This window comes from Sander vitreus, chromosome 3 (genome assembly GCF_031162955.1).
Source record: "Sander vitreus isolate 19-12246 chromosome 3, sanVit1, whole genome shotgun sequence".
Taxonomy (NCBI): Eukaryota; Metazoa; Chordata; class Actinopteri; order Perciformes; family Percidae; genus Sander; species Sander vitreus.
The window spans coordinates 19,125,094-19,151,226 of record NC_135857.1 but is presented as its reverse complement, the minus strand read 5'-3'; the positions used below and the strand labels follow the sequence as shown (position 1 = coordinate 19,151,226).

General features: G+C 41.2%; 1 protein-coding gene across 1 annotated transcript in view; it reads left to right on the top strand.

The window, feature by feature from the left end:
* The window catches only part of clpb (ClpB family mitochondrial disaggregase), a 31,298-nt gene that overhangs the window by 1,408 nt on the left and 3,757 nt on the right, over window positions 1-26,133 (top strand). Inside the window, exons 3-12 of the mRNA XM_078246377.1 lie at window positions 2,950-3,036; window positions 9,812-9,915; window positions 11,458-11,586; window positions 14,032-14,129; window positions 15,656-15,770; window positions 21,200-21,277; window positions 24,501-24,556; window positions 24,784-24,828; window positions 25,307-25,468; window positions 25,612-25,768. Of these exons, the coding sequence (XP_078102503.1) occupies window positions 2,950-3,036; window positions 9,812-9,915; window positions 11,458-11,586; window positions 14,032-14,129; window positions 15,656-15,770; window positions 21,200-21,277; window positions 24,501-24,556; window positions 24,784-24,828; window positions 25,307-25,468; window positions 25,612-25,768 (1,031 nt within the window). The remainder of the gene's footprint in view (window positions 1-2,949; window positions 3,037-9,811; window positions 9,916-11,457; window positions 11,587-14,031; window positions 14,130-15,655; window positions 15,771-21,199; window positions 21,278-24,500; window positions 24,557-24,783; window positions 24,829-25,306; window positions 25,469-25,611; window positions 25,769-26,133) is intronic.

Below are 26,133 nucleotides of genomic sequence, written 5' to 3'. Positions count from 1 at the left end.
ATCCATTAGGCTAGATGAATATCGGTTGAAATTGATGGCTGAGGTGAAGCCATAGTATTCGTGGTTTAAAAGGAACGGAGAAACTACCTGGGTGTATTTGTTCTTCTTAGCTCAAATTTGGAAAGATACAGCATTTCCTGTTATCTCTATTTTTTTAAGTAAAAAATTGTTGGGAATCAGTAGAGCTTTGTGATATTGATATAACATCACTAATGTCATGACTTAGATATCGTAGGATTTGGTTATTGTAATATGTAATAGTTCAATTATACAATTTAGGATTAGGATCATCTGCAGTTTTGAAAACAGTTATATCACTGGAGGTTGTTGTACCACCAATAACCACCAGGTGGAAGAAGAGGTGTGTGTGTGTGCAAGCTTAAGGAGGTTCTGTATGAAAAGAAATCCCGTGTGTGTGTGTGTGTGTGTGTGTGTGTGTGTGTGTGTGTGTGTGTGTGTGTGTGTGTGTGTGTGTGTGTGTGTGTGTGTGTGTGTGTGTGTGTGTGTGTGTGTGTGTGTGTGTGTGTGTGTGTGTGTGTGTTTGTGTGTTCCACTCAGAGCTCCATTCCAACAGTGTGCCTCGATTTGTTCTCTTTTCTCTGATATGAAGCTTGTTAAAGATTTGTTCCTCTCACTTTGCATTACCTTTTTATTTATCTTTTCTAACTGTGATTTAAAAAAAAAACAACTTTCTTTGAGTCTCTTACAATTACTCTGCCAACCAAAAAGGAGCATGTCAGGTCTTATAGTACTTCAACGTCCCATCTCTTCTGCTGATAATATTGCATTACAAATGTTGAGTAACTATGAAAACGGACACAAGTGAACTAGTCACAGGGACATGATCCTAAAATTTGGTGTAGGAGTTTTGGTTGGGACACAATACCAAAGAGCCGGCAAAGTAATATATTAGTGCCTTTTGGTTACATACAGTAAGTACAGTAAAACACATGGTGCCTTATATTGGTAGATGGTTGGATTCCCTGCTTTCAGTCATGCTGCTCACCTCTGTGCAATAATCGTGTTAATGTGTGTTAAATCAGTGCTTGTGTGTGTACAGTGTGTGGATGGGTATTTGTATCAGTGTATATGAGCGCATGTGTTTATCCATGTATGTCTCCCATTTGCTGGCTTGGGTTACCTGTGTGCCCATGTGGCAGATGGTGTAGGTGAAAGTGCAGTGAGACCGTCAGCAGATCACAGATGCGTTAAGTGCTTTGGTTTAGTTTATAGAAGTGGTAGAGTGTTGGGGTGTTTCTGCTGAGAGGCGGTGGAGTGGATGGAGGTCTCGTTTTCACACAGACTTCATAAAAGCAGTGGTGCTACAACTGTGGTGAATCATGATGATCTTAATGATCTTGAGATAGCATTTTAACATTGAAAGGTGCGTATAAAGTTGATGTGCTGTCATGTGACCCAGCCTTGATCATTAAAAAGCAGGTTCCACTGAGAAGGGTTTAAGTAGGCTGATAACGATGCTGAAAATGTAGGGATGGATGCTGCTGCTAGTTCATATATTGTGCTTGTATGCATTCAGTATTTTTAGATTTGAAAATGTAATTTTGTAAAAATAGTTAGCATCCTCATTCCAGTTTAATTGCAGCCTAGCTTGTGAAACAGCATGCTGCCTCTGTGATCCCATAGCTCACAGTAAAACCCACATTAAAGATTTTTCTTAGGTTGGTATACCCGTTTCATTTCAGGATTTACCCATATTCTTGATGCTCTGTTGTCTTTCTTTGCCACATTGGTATGACAACTTTGGCTGGACAATATCCAAGTTTCATTAAAGGGCAGGTTTGCCAGATACATCAGTCAAACACCTATACAGCAAATTAGGGCTGCACAATTAATCACAATGTTATTAAAATTGGACTATGAACTAGTGCAATATCCAAATACAAGGGAGGGGCGATATTTGTTAAAGGCAAAATATGTGTCAAACCATTCTGAATTAAGTATTGTGGTGCTGCAGACACATCCCGGCCTAAAAATGATATCCTACAGACTAAAGAAAAGTCTTTGTTTGTTTGTTTTTTTTTGTTTTTTTTTCTATATTTTTCAACAAAAATGAGAATAATGATACAAAAATGATTATTGCCTCCTAAATCGTGAATCCTATCGCAATTGCAATTATATATTTTCCTCATATCGTGAAGCCCTACAGCAAATAACCAAAAATGACTTAAATGTTACTCTAAGCATAGTGTCACCTCTGTGTATAGAGGTGACAGCTCTGTGAGCCGCCTCATTTAGATGTTTGACTTACTTGACTGAAACCCTTCTCATGGAGCACAGTGCACAGCTTATGCATTTGTGAAACGCATAAGCTCTGACTTCCCACAATGTCCCTTCTTTAACTTTACCTTCTGGTAAAATTAAGGTACTAAGAGCTTCGCAGACTAAATTAGTACTGCACCCTGACAAGCTCAGATGTAGCTGAAGTGCTGAGCCTTTCTCTCTGCCCAAACCCTGATGCTGCATGCAGACCAGGCAGTGAAAACGGAGCCAGAGAGCGTTGGAGCTGAGTGCAGACCAGACAAGAGGCCACGGTGTTGACTGTAAACACACACACTGTCTGTCTGCTCAGCACATGAGACGACAGACGGATCACTTACACGCGCGCACACACACACACACACACACACACACACACTGTGCCACTCCAGTACCTGGTGTCATACCCTCCAGCAAAAAACTCAACACACACCTGGCTTACACAGACACATTAACTGGTCAAGGAGCAACTGTGTGTGGCTTCAGATAAAGACAAAGATATCATGAGCTGGTTTCATGCTGGTGTGTCAAACAGGCAGCTTTATTCTAGCATCATTATATCTCCATATGTGTATGTGTGTATTTATACCAAGACCATATGGACACATTCAGACACCCTCTACTATATGTTGATGTCAAATTATAACCACTTTTTTTTTTTTCCAACATCAGGCTGGTTAAAGAGGGGGTCGACCCAAACCACCGCCACCGTCTGGGTTGGACCGCTCTCATGGTGGCTGCCATCAACCGACAGCACAGGTCTGTGTGTGTGTTTTATCCAACTGAACAAGTGATGTGTTTTACCGTTCTGGGATGCCCTCCCCTGGTGAGCATACTGTATGTAACAGTGATGTAGTTTTTTGGTAGCACGCATCTGTCTGCATGAGTTAGTATGTGAGCATATGTCATCCATGTCCCCGCTCTAGTTGTTACAGTAGGTCTTCAGAAGTGCAAAGTGTGACTTTCAGACCGACAGACGGTCTTTACCCGTTCCCCCATCTCTCCGTCCAACAAATTAAATTAGCCTCCTGGCCCCCAGAACACACACAGCACAGAGAGGGGCCGAGGTTAAGGCCGGGCCAAATCCAATTTACAAGGCTTTTTTTTTTCTTTTTCTTTTTTCTCTCCACTGTGTCGTCACTTTTTTTGTTTAAGGGCCTCATGTGCCCGTGAGAAGCATAATGTAAAATTTGAATATGAAAATAGCTTAAAATACTTACTTATTGCTCCCTTTTAAATCTTAGGGTTACAGTTGCTCCCTCCTCAGGTTCGTAAGATAGTTTGAATTAATGTCGCAAATGTGGGCCAAGTTAAAGTTTGTCTTATTTTTATTTTATTTTTTAACTGTGTGTAGTGTTTCTGCATTGAAGCGTATCATTTGTGTTCATTTCAAAGTTAAGATTCTTTATTTTATAGTAATGTGTTCTAATAAAATGTTTCTATAAAGTTGTTGAAGTGATGAAGCGCTTTCTTTATGAAAATTTAATTGACAATTTTCGGTTAATAGTTTCAGTGAAAGTCATTTATCAAGAAAAAAGCCAGACAATCGCTGGTTCCAGCTCCTTCAAATGTGATAATTTGCTGCTTCTACATGATTGTAAATTAGATATCTTTTGAATTCTTAAACAAAATAAGTGATTTGTAGACGTCACATTGGGCACTCAGACATGATCACGATGATCATTTTATAGACAATAATCAATCAATGATTGTTGATAATAATTGATCGTTGCATACTCTTCTACTCACAATGTGGTCTGTAACTCATCCTCAGAGACAAATATGATCATATGCTTCGATTATTTCAGTCTGTGGTGATGTTTAAGCTACAGTACATCTATATATTTACATGATGTGTGCTGTAACATTGATGTATGTAATGTGTTTTTTGATACAAATTTGGTTGTATGTTTGTGTCTGTATGCACTGCTTTTTGTGTGTGTGTGTCACTGCCTTGTGTGTTTGTGTGTGTGTTATGAGTGCTATAACTCAGCGAAGCAGTGACACTCCTCTGTGTTTAATCCCGTCTTCCAACCCCCCAGTGAGCCGTCACTGCTGCAGGGAAGCCAGAACATCGGTTCACACACATCAGTCACACATGTCTCTCACACACACACACACACACACACACACACACACACGCACACTCTCATATCCACACGCACAAGTGAGGATGCATGTGTGGTTGCATGCACAAAAATACACAGACAGACAGACAAGGGGAGTTTATACCAAATATCTTACAGGCCAACTGCCTATTACTCAGTCACACACAACTTTATTTGCAGCCGTTAAGTGAAAACACAGGGAACATTACTCATGAACAAGGTCTAGCCTGTAGCTAGAATGTCAGCATGGCTCTTATTGTTGAATAACCCCTCTCTCTCACACACTCACACACACTCACTGTATTTATATTTTCCTGGACCAGAAGTGATAACTGGCTTTCAACAGACGGAAGATTTCACCACAGTGCTATTTCAGAGGAAGCTGTGGAGTCCTCTGACTGTTTCTAGGTGTAGCGTCCACCAGACAGCCTCTTTGGCGTTCAGGGGTCGAGGTGCGCCTGTGTGAGAGAATCAGGGGTGGAGTAGAGGGGTGTGTGTAAGACTTAAGGGTGAGACATCGGGGGGCGTGTGTTTGCTTAGCTTTGATGTGGGGCTAAATCAGGGAGGCGCAGGGCCTGGCCCACTATTTGCACTCTTTAACACACAATACTCATCTCTATCTCTCTTTCTCTCCCTCCATCCCTCCCTCGCCGCATTCACGTGCACAATGAGCGCTCAGCCGAGTGTAACGCCTGTTGACCGTTCCGACCTGTCGGCCGAGTGACTCGATGGGAGGGAGGGAGGGAGGGGGACAAAACGAGGGAAAGCGGTGGGATGATGGAACGAGGAGGATGAGTGGCTCGTTGGGAAAGAGAGAAGAGAATAGTTTAGATGTGGAGTGGGATTATGGTTTTGGGACTGGGATTAGCTTGATTGAATAGTGGTGAAAATCACCCGAGAGCTTTCAGTAAAATATTACGTAATTTGGTCACGATACAACATGATTGTGATGGTAAGCAGCCTGGTTCAGTGACGGAATCGGTTTCCATATATTTGTTTCTTACATGTGCTCTTCTTAGTACACTAAAAAATGTTTCCCGCAAGTGGGCACTGATAATATAAACAATAAACTACAAGGGAATTGTACTCTGTGCCACATTAAAACCACATACATGGCTTTTCATGTAATGATTTTCAACGTGTACACTAGTAATTTTCAAAAGAATACAATGCTGGACTTTTTCCTTTTTTTTTTTTATTCGTCAGCTATGGCAATCATGCAGTAATTAAGAGAGTAATAACTGTTGAAAGTTGGACATGAACTTCACCATTTAACAGAGGAATATTGACAGGGCTTAAGTGGGTCCAATTTAATAATTAGGCTTCTTAAATGCTTCAAATGGGATCGGTCTTTGAAAAATTCTAGCTATATTGTATAAGCTGTTGTACTGTTGGCTACATTTCACACTTTGAGCTCTTCTGGACAAAGAAATGCACTTTATGTTGTATGGACTACCTGATGACCATGCACCCATGATGGGCACCTTATATACACCAAATGGCTTTCATTGATGGTGATGGTAAAAAACACACTGAGCTCTGAGCAATTGGAACCATTCAAGTCATCAGCAGGGCAAGGTCAAGTCCATTTTATTTATATAGCCTAATATCAAAAATATGCCTCAGGGGGCTTTACAACCTGTACAACATATGACACCCACTGTCCTTCCGACCCTCGAGGGAGGAAAGAAAAACAAAACTTTAACAAGGAAAAAACGGAAGAAACCAAAAAGAGCAACAGAGGAGAGATCCCTTGGAAGTAAATAAATATATAAAGAAAATACTTGGAAATAAACGCAGCTTAAATAAATTACATTTTGACCAATCAGGTAATTTAACTGAAAAATAAAAGTGCAGTGAACCTCTCTTCGTGGCATCTATCTGACCCCAGGTGTGCAGCAGGTGAGATAAGGTCAAGTGAGGTCCAGCGTCTGGGCCAGGTGGTCCGAGACATGGATGGTCAGTTCGGCTCGGGTGTCTATTGTGGCACAGGACAGACGGAAGTGTTCATTTCCTGTCTTCCCTCCAGGGCAGGATGGGAAACTAACACCAGCCCCCAGCAGTAACACCAGTCACCTGCTGGCAAACCTCGGCCCGACCTGAAGGGTTAAATCTACCAGCCCCGGCACCGGCTTGTTAAGTGAACAGTGGTCATTATTTCAAGCTTTTGATACAAGCGCTGGATGGTGGTATAGCAGGGAGAATATCCTTTAACTGGTCCAAGTTTTAAGCATCTGTTGAAGGGTTCTCAGGCCAGATGCTGACTCCCCCTCATTTCCATGGGTGATGCCCTGATCACATTATTACATGAATGTAATTTGGCAAAAGAAATGAAGGAAAAACTTGCAAAAAATAAAACAAACGCAGCATGGGTGGAGGGAAAGAGATGACTTGAGGAAAAAAGCAGACTATATTTCGTGTTATGTTTTGTGCCACTCAGACAGCCACGGAGTGTCAAGGTAATCGACGCAACACTGGCAAAAAAGTGCGAGACGATGGTGTTAAGTCAGCAGCTAATAACCCCCTCCTCATTTTGTCTCAATTTAACTATGAAAGTAAAATGATGTTGTAATTTACAGATTATATTGTTTCTGTACTTATAAGATTGTATTAGGGAGCCTGTAGGGCCCACACCTTTTAAAATGGGAGTTTAACCTAATTAACCTCTGCATGCCTTTAGTTTGGCCTCAAATTAGTGCGGCAACTCTCCCCCTAAATGTCCCAAATAAAGTTAGCCACTTGATCATCAGTTGATTAGTAAAACTATCAACTGTTTTCAAAAGCTCATTAGTTTTTAGCACTATCCTGTATAATTAAATCTCCTTCTTTCATCTTTTTAGCTACACTTCCCTCCTTTCATCCACTCCTCCTCCTCCTCTCGGCAGTTTTCCTCTCTTTAGCCCTTTCGTGTTTACCTCTCTGATGCCATTAACCCTTTTCAGACCATCTAATTTCTTCACACAGACCTGCCCAGCCTCGTGTGACCAGCCACAGTTTGAGTTTGTGTGCGTCTGTATGTGTCTCGGAGGGTGCGTCCATGTGTTTGTAGAAGTGCTTGCAAGGGTGAGAGGAGAGCCCCCTGTGGGTCACGGCCCCCCTGCTGCCCCCGGCCACAGTGATACAGTAACAAAGGGGACCCCCCGATAGTCCTTTATACCCCCTCAGCAAGGTCAGACACAAAGACCTGGCCAGGCTGTTCTCAGCCTCGCTCTCCCACAGAAAACACACATGTTCTGGTTTGGTTACATCTGAAAAGCAAAATAAAATACAATCAAGTGCTGTATGAGGTCCCAAATAATCATAAAATCATAGAAGTTTGGTAGACAAAATATTGAAGGGGAGCAAGTTACATACAGATGTACTAGTTAAACTTATGTAATGATGGTAGTAAGGCCAAGAAAGAACTCCATATCTTTTCGTACTTCTCTGGGTTCCTCCTCACGCTGAATAAGATTTTTTCAGGTGTGCTGTAGGATGTTAATTCACTTAACCATTGTCTCTGCGATGGAGGAAATTCTGCTTTCCAATTCTGCAAAATACACTTTTTACCAGCTGTACTTTCAGTCATTTTTAAGCGAACATGCCAGACAGGATTCCAGTATCTCAAATGTGAAGATTTGATGCTTTTCTTTATCCTGTCTAATAGTTTAGACTGATGGTCAGATGAAACCAGCGATTTGAATACAACACCCCAAGCTCTGCGAAATTATAATAGGCATTGTTCACTATCTTTTGATAAAAATTTTATAGAGAAATGAATCTCAGAAAAAATGTGCAGATTCATCTTCGGTGAAAATAAAAACGTTGGTTGCATCCCTAATTCCATGTTTTGATACATGCTTCAAATATTTTACTGTTTCAGTCTGTTACAAAACCTTTTATGTTTTACTTTTTTTTTTTAGTCCTGTTTCAGATATTCCTTTAAAACCAAGTCTTTACTGTGTGTTACTATTACTTTAATTTCACTCCTTACCTTTAACTTGACTGTGGCGTAGTATCAGTTTTTCCTGAGGTCATATCTTCTGTCAATACTCATTAAGAGCACAGGTTCTCCTAAAGGGAACCTGTAGCCTGTTACGTAGTCAAGTCTGGTTGCTTTAAAAAAGGAGTCCACCTCATCCTCCTATGAATTATCGTTTTGCTCCATTTAAACCAGGCCTCCTGCCATAACCATTTAGCTGCAAATGATCCATCGCTCCCTCCCAGGCTGCATTACATAGTCATGTAAGAGAGGTTTAATGGCAGCCAGCAGCGTATTGGCAGGGTTCATGTTTCGGCCATCGCCCTCGTTCTCGCTCACAGTGGGCACAGACTAGCTGACTAGCTTTTGTGTGCATTTATGTGCATGTCTGTGTCTCAATGTCAAAGCCATTGCACCCGTTCATGGTTGTAAATGTAAAGCGTGTGTGCAAGTGTGTTCTGTAGACGGAGAGACGGTACCTGGAATGTCCGTTGAGTCACAGTCAGTGGTGTTGCCGAGGTACTCGTGTTTGTTCTATAAGGCGGTACGCTCCAATGAAGGACTACACACAAACACACAGTCTCCCCCCCCTCCCAGCGCCGGAAACAGGCCCGACCCTTGCCCCTTCGATGTACACATATGTACATGTTACAAAGCAGACCAATGAGTAGTGAAGGCGAGAAGGAGGAGAAGCAGCAATTGAAGTGTATCCAACATGACGGGACAGACTAGAGATGGAAGTAAATCAGGTGGAAGGGTCGTGGTCAATTGAGGAATTAAATATTTATATCTGCTTACAGCGGGCTGTTTTTCAAGCTTTGAGGATGGTAGAAACTTTGTTAAAGGGTCAAGGTTATGTTTGATGACATGAAGGTGTCCCAGTCTTAAATTTAGTCTGCACCAGTCTACTTCCTGTAACCTGACTACATATGTAGGTGCTGTGACACATGCTTGCCTGTGTTTTTAGAAAATAGTATGGCTTAATTAGATTTGGCAATTTGACAAGACATACTGTGAGATGATTAAACCGAGGTAGCTATCCCTTAATATCTTTGGTTGTATGAGGCCATTGTGGGCAGGCACTGTTGTAAATGAGAAAGCTGCTTTATCACAATATTGTATTTAAAATATTTTTACATAAATGTGATTTGACTTTTATTTGTTTTTAATCCACTGGATTAACCAAAAACGAGATACTTTCTGATACTTCATCTATAAACCGTTTCTTAATTGAATTTCCAGAAAAAAAAATGCTATATGTTGATATAACAAATGTAAATGTACATATTTTGTGATTTTATCCGTCGCCGACCAGTAGACGTGATTACATCTTTAAGCAGTGTTGGCTGTAAACACAGACTTATTACTGTGGAAAGGCTTGGTTTGTGTGCACTTGTGCATTTATAGAATACTAGTTCTAGGCAGGATTATTACACATATTTAAATGTGTGTCTGTGTTTTCCAGTGTGGTGAAGGTTCTGTTAGAAGCTGGTGCCGACCCAAACAGCGGAGATCACTTCAACAACGTTTACGACACCTCACGGGAGAAAGGCATCCACTCACTGGAAGGTGAAAGAGAAAAAAAAAACAAAAAAACACTTTGCTACTGTGTGTGCATCCGTCATGCACGCGTTTGTGTGTGTTGCCATATTACACATATGAATCCAAAGTGGTAAACCAGATATTATAATTTGCATAAAGATTTGCATTTATGTACATGTTTCATTTCTTGTATGTTCTCATGACAAGTAGTGTGTGTTTTATTTGTATGTCTTCTGAGCTGCACACACAAAGACAAGATGGCACTGGCACACACACACACACACACACACACACACACACACACACCAGTCTGTGTTTGGGTTCTGCAGACATATTTATATGGGATATGTATATTGCAGACATTTATATGGCTGTCAGGTTTAGGTCCACGTGGGGCCGGCGTAGCGTGGGGAAGCGTTTCCCCGACGCGCGCTGATGGATGGGCTAGGGGGGCCTGTGCGACGCTTTATTGGGTTAGCTATGATTATCCCGCCCTCTCTCTCTCTCTCTCTCTCTCTCTCTCTCTCTCTCTCTCTCTCTCTCTCACACACACACACACACACTGCAAAACGAGACTGTCGGAGAGATGGAGAAAAAGAGTGGGATGGATGGAGGAAGGGAAAGACTGATGAAGGAAGTAAAAATCAGGAGGAAAGCAGTGAAAGAAGGGGGGGATAAGGGAAGGAGGTATGTAAGAAGCAGCGATGGAGGGAAGGAAGGAGAGGTTAAAGATGGAGGAGAAGGAAGAAGATGTGGATGTTTGGAGGGGTTATAGAGGGAGGGAGGGATTAAAGGAAATGGGTGGGATGATGAGGGAGGGAGAGGCGAGGAAGTCAGGAAACGGATGAGACAAAGTTATTGGGATAGAGAAAGTGGGGAGGGAGGAAGAGGGTGCAAGTGATGAAAGGAATTGATGAATACCGACGAGGAGAGGAAGGAGGTGGAAAAAATAAAAATGGATGATGGAAGAGTGGCACGAGATTAGACCTCTTATGAAAAAGAGAAGTAAGGAGAGAATGATAGACTATCTCTGTTATTAGTAGGGAGGAGCACAGCAAAGGAGACCCTAAAACACAACTGGCATTATTCCTATCATGTCGAGCAGTTGAGCTTAAATCTGTGAAAATGAACAACTCTTCCAAATCTGGAAACAGGAAAGACAATTTTGTAGTCTGCAGTGTTATCATTGTCACACTTTCTGGAGCCTCGCAATTGACTGTGAATAGATTAAAGAAAGATATTAAAGGCTCAAACATGTCCAGTTAAGGTTGTTTGTTAATTCATCATACTCATCTTTTCAGCTCCACAAAGTTCACTGGTTGCATCATGGATTGGAGTTGTGCCTACACTATTTCCATCTTTGGGGAACTAGTGTGTTTTGTCAAATCCATTTTGAGTCTAAACTCATTCTCGAATCAGAAATTTTGTAAAACTTCTTACAAATGTTCCCAGAAGGCTTTTTGTCTGTCTTTGTTCTGTCAACTAGAGCATGTTTTGCAAAAGAAAAAGCAGTCTTTTGCGCTAATCGTTCTTGTCTCTCCATGTATCGCTCTCTGTCCCTCCCTACAGTTCTCGTGTCCAGAGAGGATGAATTCAGCAGCAGGCTCAGCAGCAGGGCTGGCTTCCGTGGTTGCACAGCGCTTCACTACGCCACACTGGCTGATGATCCACGCACTGTCCGCATGCTGCTGGAGGCTGGTACGTTACAGCCCACCCGACCATCCCTAACCCCACTTTAGAGTCCATGAGGGACCTCTGAGGGTCTAGATATCTAAACATAGTCTGCGGTTTTACATCATGATGGTACGAGTGTGTTCGCTAACATTTAGACCAAAAATCACCTCACCACCTAAATCTTTAGCCGAGTGAAAGTAGGTTCATTGTTCTTGACTTTGCTATGATTAACATTCATGTTTCTCATTTGATTGTATAGTATTGACTATTGAGGTGCTCCATCCTCAGAGAAAGGGAGGAAGAGGATGGAGCATCTTTGCACCCACTGCTTAGATGAACCAAGTCCGGCCCTTATGAGGGAAAACTGCAACAAGTGCACCTGAACTCTGTCAATGTCAGCTGAAACAAACTGACAGAACTCCATTATATTGTCCACTGGAAGGGAAATGTCCCAGTGGTTTAACAGAATATCTATCTGTTGTTAGGCTGGATAATGCTCAATAATTGACAATTAATTGACGATTACTTTGCTCGTTTAATACCAAGGTGGTTATGTTTTCAGTCCTGTATGTATGTATGTATGTATGTTTGTTACTGCAAGGCCATAGGCCAAGAACATGTTTGATTTTTTTTGTGCCATATAGAGACCCTTTTACATTTCCACTCAGTAATTGTAACTGTTACATGTAGAAGTAAAATCCAAGACCTAAACATTGCTACCTTTTGTAGCATTTTGAATATCTGGGAAAACACTTCTCTATTAGTATTCCTCTGACATAATGACCACTTGGGTTAATATGGAATGATTTTGATTTTGCATACAGAGACACATGGATATACACAAGTTTGTGTTTTCTACACCCTGCTTGTATTGGATGAGATTGTTTCTGTATTGTTAATTATAGTCCAAGAATGACTTATTCTAGGGTGCGATTTATTAATTTAGGGAAACAAATGACTAATTCAAGGGTACCCGTTTTATCACGACACATGCTCGGCTCCTTTCCCCGTAATCTTTGCTATCCAAACTAAATGTTTCTCATTCTGCCCTCAGAGCTGAAGGCAGTATCGTCTCCATCAGCTTTAAAAAGCTTTCTATGTATCATCATCTTAACGCTTCCACCCCCGAGTAATATAAACAGTATTACAAAGCTCATTTGAAATTGATCACTTGTTCATACCCCCTCTCCATTCACCCCCATTACACTCGCACCTGTCGTTGACTCAGCTCCACCGACACACACTCACACACACACACACACACACACACACACACACACACACACACACACACACACACACACACACACACACACTCACAGAGCCTCAGGGCAGAATATCCCCCTCAGTCTTCTGGTGTGCAGCTCTTAAACAAGCTAGGCCTAGTTGAACTGTGACCTCTCCACAGAACATGCCCTTGGGGTAACTCCACAATCACAGGATGCGTGTGTCTTTGTGAGTGTGTGTATATATATATATATATATATATATATATATATATATATATATATATATATATGTATGTATGTATATGTACATGTCTTTGTGAGTGCATGTGTGTGCTTTTGCACTCAAGTCTCCATTTCTTTAATTTAAAATATTCATGTATTCATGCATGCTTTTATCCTTTTGATATATTTTTGAATCTTAACATGGGGGGACATTTGTAGTTGTTGCTTTTTAGGCTGATACGTTTTTAATCAAAACACACAAACGCACACACATATCTAATATTAATGTCTTGTTTATGTTTATGATGGATGGTGCATCCAAAGCTCTGTCTGCCTGTCTCTCCCGTCTCACCCCTGCGTCAGTAAGCACTCTGTACGCTTAAACAAATCACCTTTTATGAATTCAGAACATTAAGCTTAAGTGTTTGTGAGTAGTGTTTGACATTTTCATACTACATACTAGTTCTGACAAAATTGTCTTTGTCTTTATACAATGGAAACATTCCCTTGTTCATGTGGAGGCACGTGTTGTGTTGGTGACTCTGTGTTGGGTTGAGTGTGGTGGCACAGGTCAGGGCAGAAGGCACTACTAACCACCTTTTACTGACAAGTCCTGGCACACTTCACACGCACACTTGTGACATTATGGTTCTTTCTCATTTATACTCCGACCCCTTAAAGATCCGTCTAACAAAATGTTTCTTCCGTTTGACCCCTCCTGCTGTGTGAAGTGTGTGTGTGCTTGTGTGCCTCAATGGCCCCCAACCTGCAACAACCTGCAGTGTGTATAGATTGTATAATAATCCAGGGTGTTGGGGTCAAAGCGTGTGTTATTGGCACGCGTTGCAGATATGAAACCCCCTACAGGGTGATTGCATCGTCTTCCTGCTTCACTGCAGTTAGTCTCAATGACCTCTGAACCCAAGTAACCTCTCACCCCCAACCCTCTCTCCATCGACGTTTTGACTTTTGTGTGTGTGTGTGTGTGTGTGTGTGTGTGTTGCATGCTTGCATACAGGTGCCAACCCCCTGCAGACCAATGGTTTGGGACACACAGCACGGGCCTATGCTAAAGAGGGAGAAGTGAGCACAGTACTGCAGGAGTTTGAGGGCAAGGTATGACACACTCACACAGACACAAACTCTCATTTTGTTCTTCCGTACAAGCTGTGCAGAATATGCAAGCAATTAAAACAATATTAGTTTCCGTGCACGCAAATGTTTTATTGCCGTAGTCGTTTTCCTGTGGCCTGTGTCTGAATGACTTGGGACTATTGACTCAGCAGACATCTGTGTCATTTACTTGCCTTCATGCACACAGACACACACTCCTCGGGAGGTCTGTTGGCTGAGTGACAAGTGATATTGAGTATTAGAGTTGTGAAAGCTGGTTGAGGTTAACTGGGGTTAAAACATGAAGAGTAAAGTTGGATTATATCAGCGTTTCTATAGATATTATATTGAACTAGCTATCACCTGGAATTCAACGCACAAACGTGCAGCTGTCTATGGTCTTAAAATATCATATGAATATTTTCTGAAAGCACCAACAGTCATCTCCAAAATATTGTCACTAATAGTGATATCAACATATCTGGTCTAAACTATATTAATAAAATAATATATATGTAAGGGCATTAACATCATGAGCATGTCATACCTCTCTCTCTCTATCTGTCAAATAAAGGCAAAAAACTCAAAACTTTACCAATACACTTAGAATACTAGCAGGTTATTGTAAGAAGATTTAATCAAAAATAAAATCAGTTCTTGTTCGTGTAATATTTTCTCGGATAGTTGGTATTGGTAAAATGTGATTTCAATTGGGAACTGAGGGTGATCTTAAGGCTTGGTTAAGCTTTAACTGAACAATGCTATAGAATCAGCTGACTGCAGGGACTCTCTTGGTATTTCACAGGTGTATATTAGTAGAGGTGGGGTCAGCTGTTTTCTTAAATAAAGCTTGAGTTACCCTATGGTAGTTATCTACCAGCAGGACAGAGCTAAGCAAGATGGAGAGAGAGAATAAACAGCCTGCCTCCTCTGCAGGGTGAAAACCTGGAGTCTGAGAAGACAAAGCGGGGAGGATGAATGAGTCATGGGGTGGCTATGAGAAAGAAAGAAAGAAAGAAAGAAAGAGGGGCAGAAACTGAGGGGGAAGAATATGTAAAAAATGAAGGGAAAGAAAAAATTTGGGCAGAGGAAGATACGATAGGTGGAAAAAGAGATCAAATCGGCAGAAAATGTGTTAGAGAAATGAAGGCAAAGGCAGATAGAGAGCTAGTGTGTTAAAGAGGAGGAAGTCGGAGGGAGGGCGTGAAGGGAGTAGTAAAGAGACTGAAAAACGACACAACCCTTTAATAGGAAAAAGGGGGAGAAACCGCTTTATTGTCAGGCGTGTTTGGCCACTCACTCTTTTCTTGTTTCAGTGTCTTTGTAGTGGGGATGAGCTCTGAAGCAAGGGTGGTATAGAAGAAAACATGATTAAGAAATAGCAGTAATTAGGGGCAGACTTGCGGACTCTGCAATGTCCTCATGGTTTTCCCCTGGAGAGTTGACTTTCTTACATCTTCTTTCACTTCCACGATTCATTGACTGTCTCATATGATTTCTGTATGTTCGTCTTCTTTGCCTCCATCTAGTTCCAGGAGGCGCAGGCTCGGCGGGAGGCAGAGGAGAGACGGCGGTTCCCCCTGGAGAGGAGGCTGAAGGAGCATATCATCGGACAGGAGGGGGCCATCAATACTGTGGCCTCAGGTAAACACACACACACACACACACACACACACACACACACACACACACACACACGTACTGAAAGTGAGCAAGAGAACATGTGGGATGCCTAAAAGAGGCAAAGATATTAGGTAAACGCACACATGGAACATGATACATGCAGCTGAACACAATGACATCCACCACAAAAATAAGAAGTGCACATAAATACATGCTTCCAAGCCACAACCTTGTTTCCACATTGCTTTTTTTTTTTTTTCCTTTTTATATTTTTGTTTTGCACTCCCCTCCTTTTCCTCTCTCTTGCTGTCCTCCCTTTCCTCCTGCAGTAGGCGGGTTCAGACAGACCGGTGGAGGCTGTAATTGGTTAATTGTGATGAATGAGCTGTCTGTCAGGCATACACAGGTGCTGTGTGCATGTGCGTGTGTTTGTGTGTGTGACAGCTGAAGAGGCCAGGCTTGGAGCCGCCAGTTAACACGATTACAGAGAGAGGAGACATACTACAGACCCCCACCTACCCCCCCCACCCCCTTCTCTCTCTCTCTTCCCTTTTCTCTTCAGTATATCCCTCCATAGCTCTCTCTCTCTCTCTCTCTCTCTCTCTCTCTCTCTCTCTCTCTCTCTCTCTCTCTCTTTACCCCCTTGATCATCATCACACCCACTCTTTATCCTTCACCCTTCTGTCCGCTCCTACTTCCATTTTGTGGCCTCCACCTTCTGCATCTTTCCATCATTGCTCCTTCATGCTATGCCGTCCATCTCTCCCTTCCTCGAAACACACGGATCAGGGATGGACAGGCAAAGTGATGAAGACAGGAAGAGAAAAACAGATGAGACGGGGGTAAAAGAAATGGAGGCAATGGGAGACAAAAAAGGAGAGGAACGCTGATGGGAGGAGATAGCAGAGAAGTGTCTGAAAACCAGAAAGCTTGTAGCAAATGACAGAAAGACAAAGAGAGCAAGTGTAATGCATAGAGAAGAGGAGGGAGGATGAGTTAGAGCACAATAACACAGCAGACAGTAAAGAGCTGATATTACACCAGCCATCCATGGAGGCCATGTATTGATCCGCAGGTGTGTGTGTGTGTGTGTGTGTGTGTGTGTGTGTGTGTGTGTGTGTGTGTGTGTGTTTTCAGGGTTATGCAGCGAAGGAAGAGGTTGTGTGTTATTTTTATGATCTTGGACAGATTTGTGAAAATAATCAACTCACTCCCAAAGCCAGAAGCGGATATTATAATCTGTGATGTTTCCGTGAGGGCAAATGCTGCAGAGTTTATAACCAACAGGAGAACAAGTTGGATTGACTTCATAAAAAAAAAAAAATATATAAGGAAACAATGAAAATACAAACTATAGATGTCCACAAAACAAAATACAAACAGTGATGCTATTTGAGCAATAATTGCGTTAAGTGTCAGCGTACAGTAGGTTCTGCTGGGAGTCAATGAAGGAAAAGGGAATCGTGGGATTTGTAGTTTTTGGCAAGGTGATACATGATTGTTGTTATCATTGCAAATTGTCCTGAAAGCCATAGAAGACGTCGCCACATTGATAAAGGAACAGCTTATTGATCTCTGAGAAGTATTACAGTGAATATATTACACACACACACACACACACACACACACACACACACACACACACACACACACACACAGACACAGAAAGCAAGCAAGATAACATGTGCAATGCCTAAAAGAGGCAAAGATATTGCAAAGATATTTACAAAAACATACGATATCTACTGTGCATTTAAACTTGTTGTGGTGTGTGCTATTTTGTAAGTTTTATCACAGATGAGCCGAGCAGGAATTAGCCAAACTGTGGCAGAGTCAGAGAGGGGAAGTAGGGATGGATGAGGAGATGGACCAGGAAAGAGCGGAAAGGATATACTGGAGATAAGGATTCAACCAATGAGAAAGGGATGTACAGATAAAGAGCGAAGAGGGAGCTGCACATGCAACAATATATTTTACTGTATGTCATGAGTTATTTGAGTGAGAAAATATTCATTTTACAATTATATAAATCGGAGGAAAAGCAAATCCTCACATTTGAGAAGCAGGAACTAGCAAAATGTAGTTTTTTTTTTATTGATAAATTACTTGTTATTAATCGTTTTCAAAAATGTTGATTATCAATTAACATCTGTCACCATTGATTAATAAACTAATCGTTTCAACATTAGTTATCATTATTATTATTATTTATATGGTTTATATAGATATATATATATATATATATATATATATATATATATATATATATATCCATTCAGAAGACACAGACATGACATACAACATACATTAAAAAGAGAAACATATACAAAGAAATAAAAATATATATATATAGTTACCTCTTTTGCAGTTTTGCAGACAATTTGGTGTTTTGTCATGTCTCCAAAATGGCTGTTTCCCCCTGAACTCCTTGTGATGAACAGCTGGCCTGCAGCAAGATACATTCACTCTCTCACACACACACACACACACACACACACACACACACACACACATACACACAGGAAGGAGGTTAGATTGATCCAGGGTTAGCTCTCAGGGCTAAGAGTTATTGAGGAGAATCATCCCTCTGTAATCATGTTAGAGCCAACCAGACCTGCCCAACACACTGCTGTGTGTGTGTGTGTGTGTGTGTGTGTGTGTGTGTGTGTGTGTGTGTGTGTGTGTGTGTGTGTGTGTGTGTGAGAGAGAGAGAGAGAGAGAGAGAGATATCAGGCTTTCATTTGTTTTGTGTCTCTTTCCTTTCCTTGTTGTCGTCAGGGTCCTCTGAGAAATGTCAATGTGCCCTTCTGTCAAAGTCGGTCTCAATCAGCTAAAACACACAAACACACAGAAGGTTACACTGTCATTCACACAGCCATTGATAAAGCAGACGGAGCTTTGGAGCCCCTCTTGTCACTATTCATCTCTGTGTCCATCTCTGACACACTCGTTTGTTTCTCTGTCTCGTTATCTCCATCACTCCTCTCTTTTCCCTCTTTATCTCCTTCTACATCCTTACTCCTCTTTCCTCCCCTTATCTTCTCTCCTCCTGCTACTTCCCTCTCTACCATGTCATCTCTTTACCTCCCTCAATCTGCCTCTCCTCCTGTTTTCCTGCTGAGCATCTGTTCTCTATGATTATCAGCTATTAGTAGCTGGTTTAACACTCAAATCTGCTGGCTGTCATGAAGTATTTCAGCTTCACTGTATCACACACAGAGGCTATTGGATCACAATAAGTGAGCAGGAAAGGTCTCGTCGTCTGTGTAAAAGATGCCTTGACAGGATACATACTGTAGCTCTTGTTGGACACTCTTTGACTGTTGCAGGAAGTTGAATTCAAGTTTTGGTTCCTCTGTGTTCTTTTTAGCAACTTCGCCACAGTGTTCTCCTGCCACTTATCTTCTTATGGCTGCACTCAATAACCTGAAAGAAATTGACACCTCTCAGATGCACTATTTAAGCCTGTTCTCTCGAAAAGTGTCGCTAACTAGAGATATGCTGAGAACTTGCGCGTGTTCGGGGACAGTTGGCCAGAATTTTTAAAGGCAACGACAAGTTGAGAAGAATAAATGGCGGGTGGATGTAAACCGGTCAGTGGGCAGAACTGAAACCAGTGTTTTTAAGTCGAGACTTTTACAAGGTTCTGTTCTCACTTGTCAGATTCAAACAGATCAGGATTCATGATCTGAAAGATGTGCAGGACCTATGTTTTAACGGTTTTAATTTACAATCCAGAGGTAATGTTGGTAAGTAGAAGCCACAGACAGACCTAGTGTGCATGGTTGCATGTTTTGTGGCTCTATTCAGCTAAGAAAAGTTGGCCTGAGGAACACTGAACACAGAAAATTGTAATAAACAATTACAAACTTATATTTTTAAAATAACCATACTATAGTTTTACTAGCTCCTAGTGTTTATTTTTTCATTAAAAATGAACATCGGTGGGTGCCTTGGTAGCTCACCTGGTGGAGTGGGCGCCCGTATATAGAGGTTTACTCCTTGACATAGCGGCCACGGGTTCTACTCCGACCTATGGCCCTTAGTTGCATGTCATTTCCCCTCTCTCCCCTTTCAAGTCTAAGGTGTCCTATAGAAATAAAGTCCTAAAATGGCCAAAAAAATGATCTTAAAAAAATAAAATGAACATTGGTTTGATAGATTGGCATCATTATGTTGAATATTTTGTTTTAAAATATTTCAAATCTCTAAAGACAAAAAAACACAGAGCATTTATGTTGTGTCTACAGTGAAGCTGATGCAGGTTTATGTGTAAAAATGTTAAGATACTAACTAATTAACCTCAAGCAACAAGGTGAGAGGTAACATCCGTCGTGCATTACCTAAAAATGAAGCAAAGCTAAATGTATTGTTACACAGGATCCTGGGGACTCCCACACCCCATATGGATGACTATGGTCATTTTTGTGTGAGCTCTTTAAAGATGTAAATGCTAACTTACCTGAATGACACAATCAGGATAGATCCACACATTGATTTGGGGGCTGAAGACTCGGCTCCTAAAGGTGTGACACTGTGAACAGATTGCCAGTCTATCTCAAGACTAACACAAAGACAGACAATCACATTCATACCTATGAGCAATTTAGAGTGTCCAGTTATTCTAAAATGTATGTATTTTGGACTGTGGGAGGACACTGGAAAACAGCCGGAAGAGAGCCACACAGAAACCGCCAGAATCCCACACATTAGGGCTACAGCCTGCCAGTGGATTCAAACCCAAGGCCTTTTTGCTCAAGGTAACCAATAAACTATCTTCTAACTTGCTTTGATCCCATTGGCAAAGCCCTGCTCGTCTATGGCTCTGGTTTTGGCCCCGGCCTCTCAACAGCTTCAGATTTGGATGAGTTTGTGCTAGTGTCTGCTTCTTCGTCGAGTGGCTGAAACCACGAGCCAAATACACTCTTCACTCCCCTCCGATCCACCTCATCATCTTGTCTATGTGTGTGAGTGTGGTTGCTGGGGTGATGGCAGGGTTGGGTAGGCACTCCTCTTTAAGCGTGTGTGTGTGTGTGTGTGTGTGTGTGTGTGTGTGTGTGTGTGTGGCTGCGATCCATGCTAAACTGATTTCGCCATGGCCGCGCCAGGGAGGCTAACACAATTACTGCTGGCTAATGGCCCCACTGACTGAGGGGGGGAGAGAGGCAGCGTGGGTAGCTTTCTGGAGGTCTCTCATCTTGCTCTCTTTTTCTGTTTTCTCTCTTCTGTCTCTTTTTTTTTTCTCTCCACCAAATGTCTTGACCCTTTTCTCATCCCTGCTCTCTGGCTCTTTTATCATAGTTTTTGGGATACCCGTCGCCCTTGGGTCAACTCGGTTCAGTCTAGTGAAACTCAGAATACGTAGTGCAAAAGCAAAGTCAACAAATGCAAATGACTAAAATAATAGTCCTCCTTTTCTTTCTCCCTATATCTGTCTCTGCACTCTGTAGCCATCAGGAGAAAGGAGAATGGTTGGTACGACGAAGAGCATCCTCTCGTATTCCTCTTCCTCGGCTCATCAGGAATTGGTAAATCACTCATCTTTTTACACTCAAGAAGCGACAGCAACAAAAAAAAAAAAAACTTCTTTAGTTTCTCGAAAGGAGCTGCCAAAATAAACAGAACACTTGAGTGTGTTAAGTTTCTGAAGTTTGTTGAATGCATGCAGAGTGTATTTTCCTCCTGCCAGTCTGCTGATTTCAAAACGAACAAAATACACAAGAGGACAAAAGCGATGATGTCACACTGTAAGATGTAAAAACAAACTGGAGAAACTCTACCACGTATTCAGTGAATGAGTTTCTCTCCAAGGTGTCATAATTTACTGTGTGATGTCAAAGTAAATACATTTAGCATTTTTGACTGTTTCTTTCATCTGCCTATTTAATTAATGAACTGCAAATATCTTTATATATATATATATATATATATCTCCCACATCATCACATACCCTTCACCATACCTAGAGATTAGCATGGTTTTATTTCAGTTAGCCTAATAGCTGGTTTGATTTGCATTGAGAGATGATTTTATGGAAAGTACCCCATGCCAATCTCTAGGTATGATGAAGGGGATGTAATGATGTGGGGCTATTTTAATTCCAAAGGCCAAGGGAACTTTATCAGGATGCATAGTATCCTGGATCCATGAAATAACTAGCCTTTAAAAATAAAAATCTGCCTGCCTCTATGGGAATTTAACATAGGGATGTACTTACTTTTGTTGCCAGCGGTTTAGACATTAATGGCTATGTGTTGAGTTATTTTGAGGGGAAAGCACATTTACACTGTTATACAAGCTGTACACTTAATGCTTTACATTGTAGCAAAGCGTAATTTCTTCAGTGTTGTCCCATTAAAAGATATAATGAAATATTTACTAAAATGTGAGGGGTGTACTCACTTTTGTGAGATATTGTGTGTGTGTGTATATATATATATATATATATATATATATAAAAACGACAAAAAACTGAGATAATACTTTCTTCAAAGACCTGTCTGACTCAGGAACAGCTTGGTAGTGTCACCAGATTTAGCTCGCCCACAAAGGCTCTGATCAACTAGCTTGTTTTTAAAACAGTTTTCCTTAAGGGATAATAAAGTTAATCAACAATCAATTTCCAACTGGGGAAACTACCAATAAAAGATAAGATAAACCTTTATTGTCCTTGCACAGAGACTCATACAACGAAATTGTGAGTGCCACAACTGCAGGTGCATTAAAGATAATAAACAATGACGGGACAGGTACCAAACTACCAAATGTAACACCAATATGGTGTGTTTTTAAAAAAAAAAAAAAAAAGGCCAGCAGCGCCTTTTTTGTCTGAGGAAGCTGGCTATGTTCGAAGTTGACAGGTCCCTGATGAACTTGTTTCATAGATCCTTTATTGAGTTGATTGTTACTTTTTCTTTATCTGTTGGTATGTTTCTCTCAAATCTAAAACAGAAAAATGCATTAACAAAGGTGATCAAGGTCCGCTGCAGTATCACAGGTACTCAACAGAAAAGTCAAACAGTTGTTAAAGAAAGCAGAATCCACCTTGTCTGACAGCACCCACCCCCCTGCACCCAGAGTTTCAGACCTTGCCTTCTGGTTCCCGCTTCAAATACCCACTAGTCAAAACCAACAGATAGAAACAACTTCACACCCTCAGCCATCTCACTGCTGAACTCAAATAGAAGAAGGTAATACCAGCTTGACCACCCAACCACACTTAAATACAGCTTTTTACTTATGTTTTTTTTTTTTTACTATTTATTATTATATGTTGTATTCAAATAATCTTGTGTGATTACTGTTGTCACTGCTGCACAACCTCTGGGGACAAATAAACTACTACTTGACTTGACTCAGACGATCTTGAATCAAAATTTGAGATGTGGCCGTTGATTCTGAGGTCTTGAACCAGGCTAGTGTCTGGTGTCCATGTGCATATTATCACACAGTAATACTTGACACATAATGTACAAAGGTGTTTGTAGACGGACAGTTGGTGTACAGCATGTCAAGTCAACTTAAATCAATACAATCCTTATGGATAAAGGTTTAGAGCTGGGAGGTATGATTCAGGACCAATCACGCAATTTTTTTAAATATCAGTATTGGTTTTATAAAGTGCCACCCATTTCTAAAGATCTAAATCATTTGTTTATTGCAGCCCATTGAGCTCTGATTGCACTTTAAAACACTGGAGGAATCTCTTTCTGTCACACAGCGGTGAGAGTGAACAAATCTCAGACCGACACTACAGCGGTTTCAATTAAAGATATCCGCTGGGGAGAGTAGCGATGAATTGCGACTGTCTAAATTCTGTCTGGACTTTTCTGCTAAACCAGACCCACACTGACACTCCTCTGTCCATGCATCTGTCTCTCACACTTAATTGTCAAATAAAGGCAAAGATGGCACACAAACAAAAACAGTGTAGGAAACAATTAAAGGAGGGCTGTGATTCAGGGTGTATTTTTTTTTTATTGAGCTGCCAAAAATATCAAACATGAATTGGTTTTAGTTGTTTTAAAGGTGGCCTTCTTTAGGCTAAATGTGCTACTAGGGAGCTGTATTGTTTAGAAAAATCTAAGTTTTGGATCAACTCAATATCAACAGAGATTTAATATTAAAGCACAAAACTTCCAAAGAAAAGTTGAAATGTTCTCAAACAGCAGCAAGATGAAGAAGTGTGAATGTATGTGTGTTGGAGTCAAGAAAAGAGTGAGACAGAGGGATATTAAGGGCCAGATAGATGGCTAAAAAAGAGGGAGATGGTGAGATGACAGGCCAGAGAGATAGATGAAGGCGAGACAGTGTTCATATTCTCTGTTGCCTTCAGCGACTGTGGCCATGAGACATCAATATTAAACACAGCAACAAGACACAGAGCCTTTCAGACACACACACACACACACACACACACAATCATCATACCCATACGCATACCAAACACAAGACATCAATATCATATATGAGCATTTATATGCAGAATATTTTAGCGACAAACATAATGTGTGCTTCTGGAGAGCAGGAGATGATTGAAAGCTTTGTAGAGGGAGGAACTGGGATTTAGGCCAGCACTTAGAGAAGGAGAGAGATTGTCTTTCTGTCTGAAATAAGTAAGCTTGTTTCCCGAAATCTCTGCATACTAATGTATTCCAAAAAGGCAAGGATTGTTTTTTCAGGGGCTGTGTGAAGCTGAATAATTAACCAATGTCTCTGTTCTGTCTGACCGGTTGATGGCGGGTGTCACAGGAAAGACGGAGTTGGCCAAACAGGTGGCTCGCTACATGCACAAAGACATCAAAAAGGTATTTTATGTAGCCATGCACAAACACACACACACACACACACACACACACACACACACACCCCAGTGTTTTAACATTCAGTCAATAGGTGGAAAACAGACATTTAATTTAGCGGCTCCTCTCTCCTTGAAGAAATTCAATTTGTGTTGGTTTCCATGGTGACTCTTGGTAGCACATGTTCAACACGAAGATACACACACACAGGTTAACCCACTGTGTGATTGCAGGGTTTCATCCGTATGGACATGTCCGAGTTCCAGGAAAAACACGAGGTAAGATACATTTTACACTTTTCTAAATACATTAGTGTGAAGTCAGGAGGTAACCAAAGTGTTTGATTGTTTCTAATGACGTAATTTCACATACTGCGTTGCTCTAACAGAGGTTTGTTCATTTCAAGAAAGAGTGTTACAGTTGCATCTCTCTCCTGCAGATGCATGGCACTGACACGTCGGATTAATTCTGTTTATGTACCCATAATGGACTCATAAACCAAAATGTTATGTTGTTTTTGCCCTATTTTGCCTTCTTTGTGAAGCTTTGGTGATGAATACATTTAATCAGTGAATCAGAGTTGCGTTATGCTAGGACGTTCAGGAACCACATCGAATCCTTCCACCTCAGTATTTTTATCCAGTGTTAACTGTCTGTGGATTTCGGCATTATAGGTTAAGTGTTATCCTGGCAAAATACTTTTTTGTGTTACATTGTTAATCTTATTTTGTGCACCCTCTCTCCCTCGTCTTACAGGTGGCAAAGTTCATTGGCTCCCCGCCGGGATACGTGGGACACGAGGAAGGGGGTCAGCTGACAAAGCTGTTGAAGGCGTGTCCCAACGCTGTTGTCCTGTTTGACGAAGTAGACAAGGCCCACCCCGATGTTCTTACTATCATGCTGCAGCTCTTTGATGAGGTGTGTACACAAACACACAGAGATAAGTGCAGATATTATACCTTCGTGAAGTTACATTCATCCTGTGTTTCTGTTCGATAAAACATTTGCAAACGGAACTTTAATGTGATGAACCCTGTCGTTGCCGCTGTTCCTTCTCTCAGGGTCGCCTCACAGACGGTAAGGGGAAGACCATCGAATGTAAAGACGCCATCTTTATCATGACATCTAACATTGCAAGTGATGAAATCGCCCAGCATGCACTGCAGCTTCGTGAGGAAGCTGAGGCGATAAGCCGCAGAAAGCTGGCCGACAACCTGGGTGAGCGAAACACACTAACACATACTGTATGTATGTAAAAGTGCAGACACAAATACGATGAGGCACAGCAGACATCACACTGACTTGCATTTGTTTCGTACATCATACGCTACAGCTGCAAAATGAATTGTACATCGAGATTTTATTAGTCCCCACGTTTGTATTAAAACCCATTTTGACATTACTTTTCATTTTCATCAGTTGCTGTGGTTTAAAATCAGCATGATGAAATGATGTGAAGTGTGGTGAAATCATTTTGTTTGTCAGATCGTCTAAATTTGTAGTCTGGAATTATCACAGTGTCTTAAAGAATCATTTATATAGTTTTTATTTTATTTGGAATCAACATTTGAGAAATTGCAAAC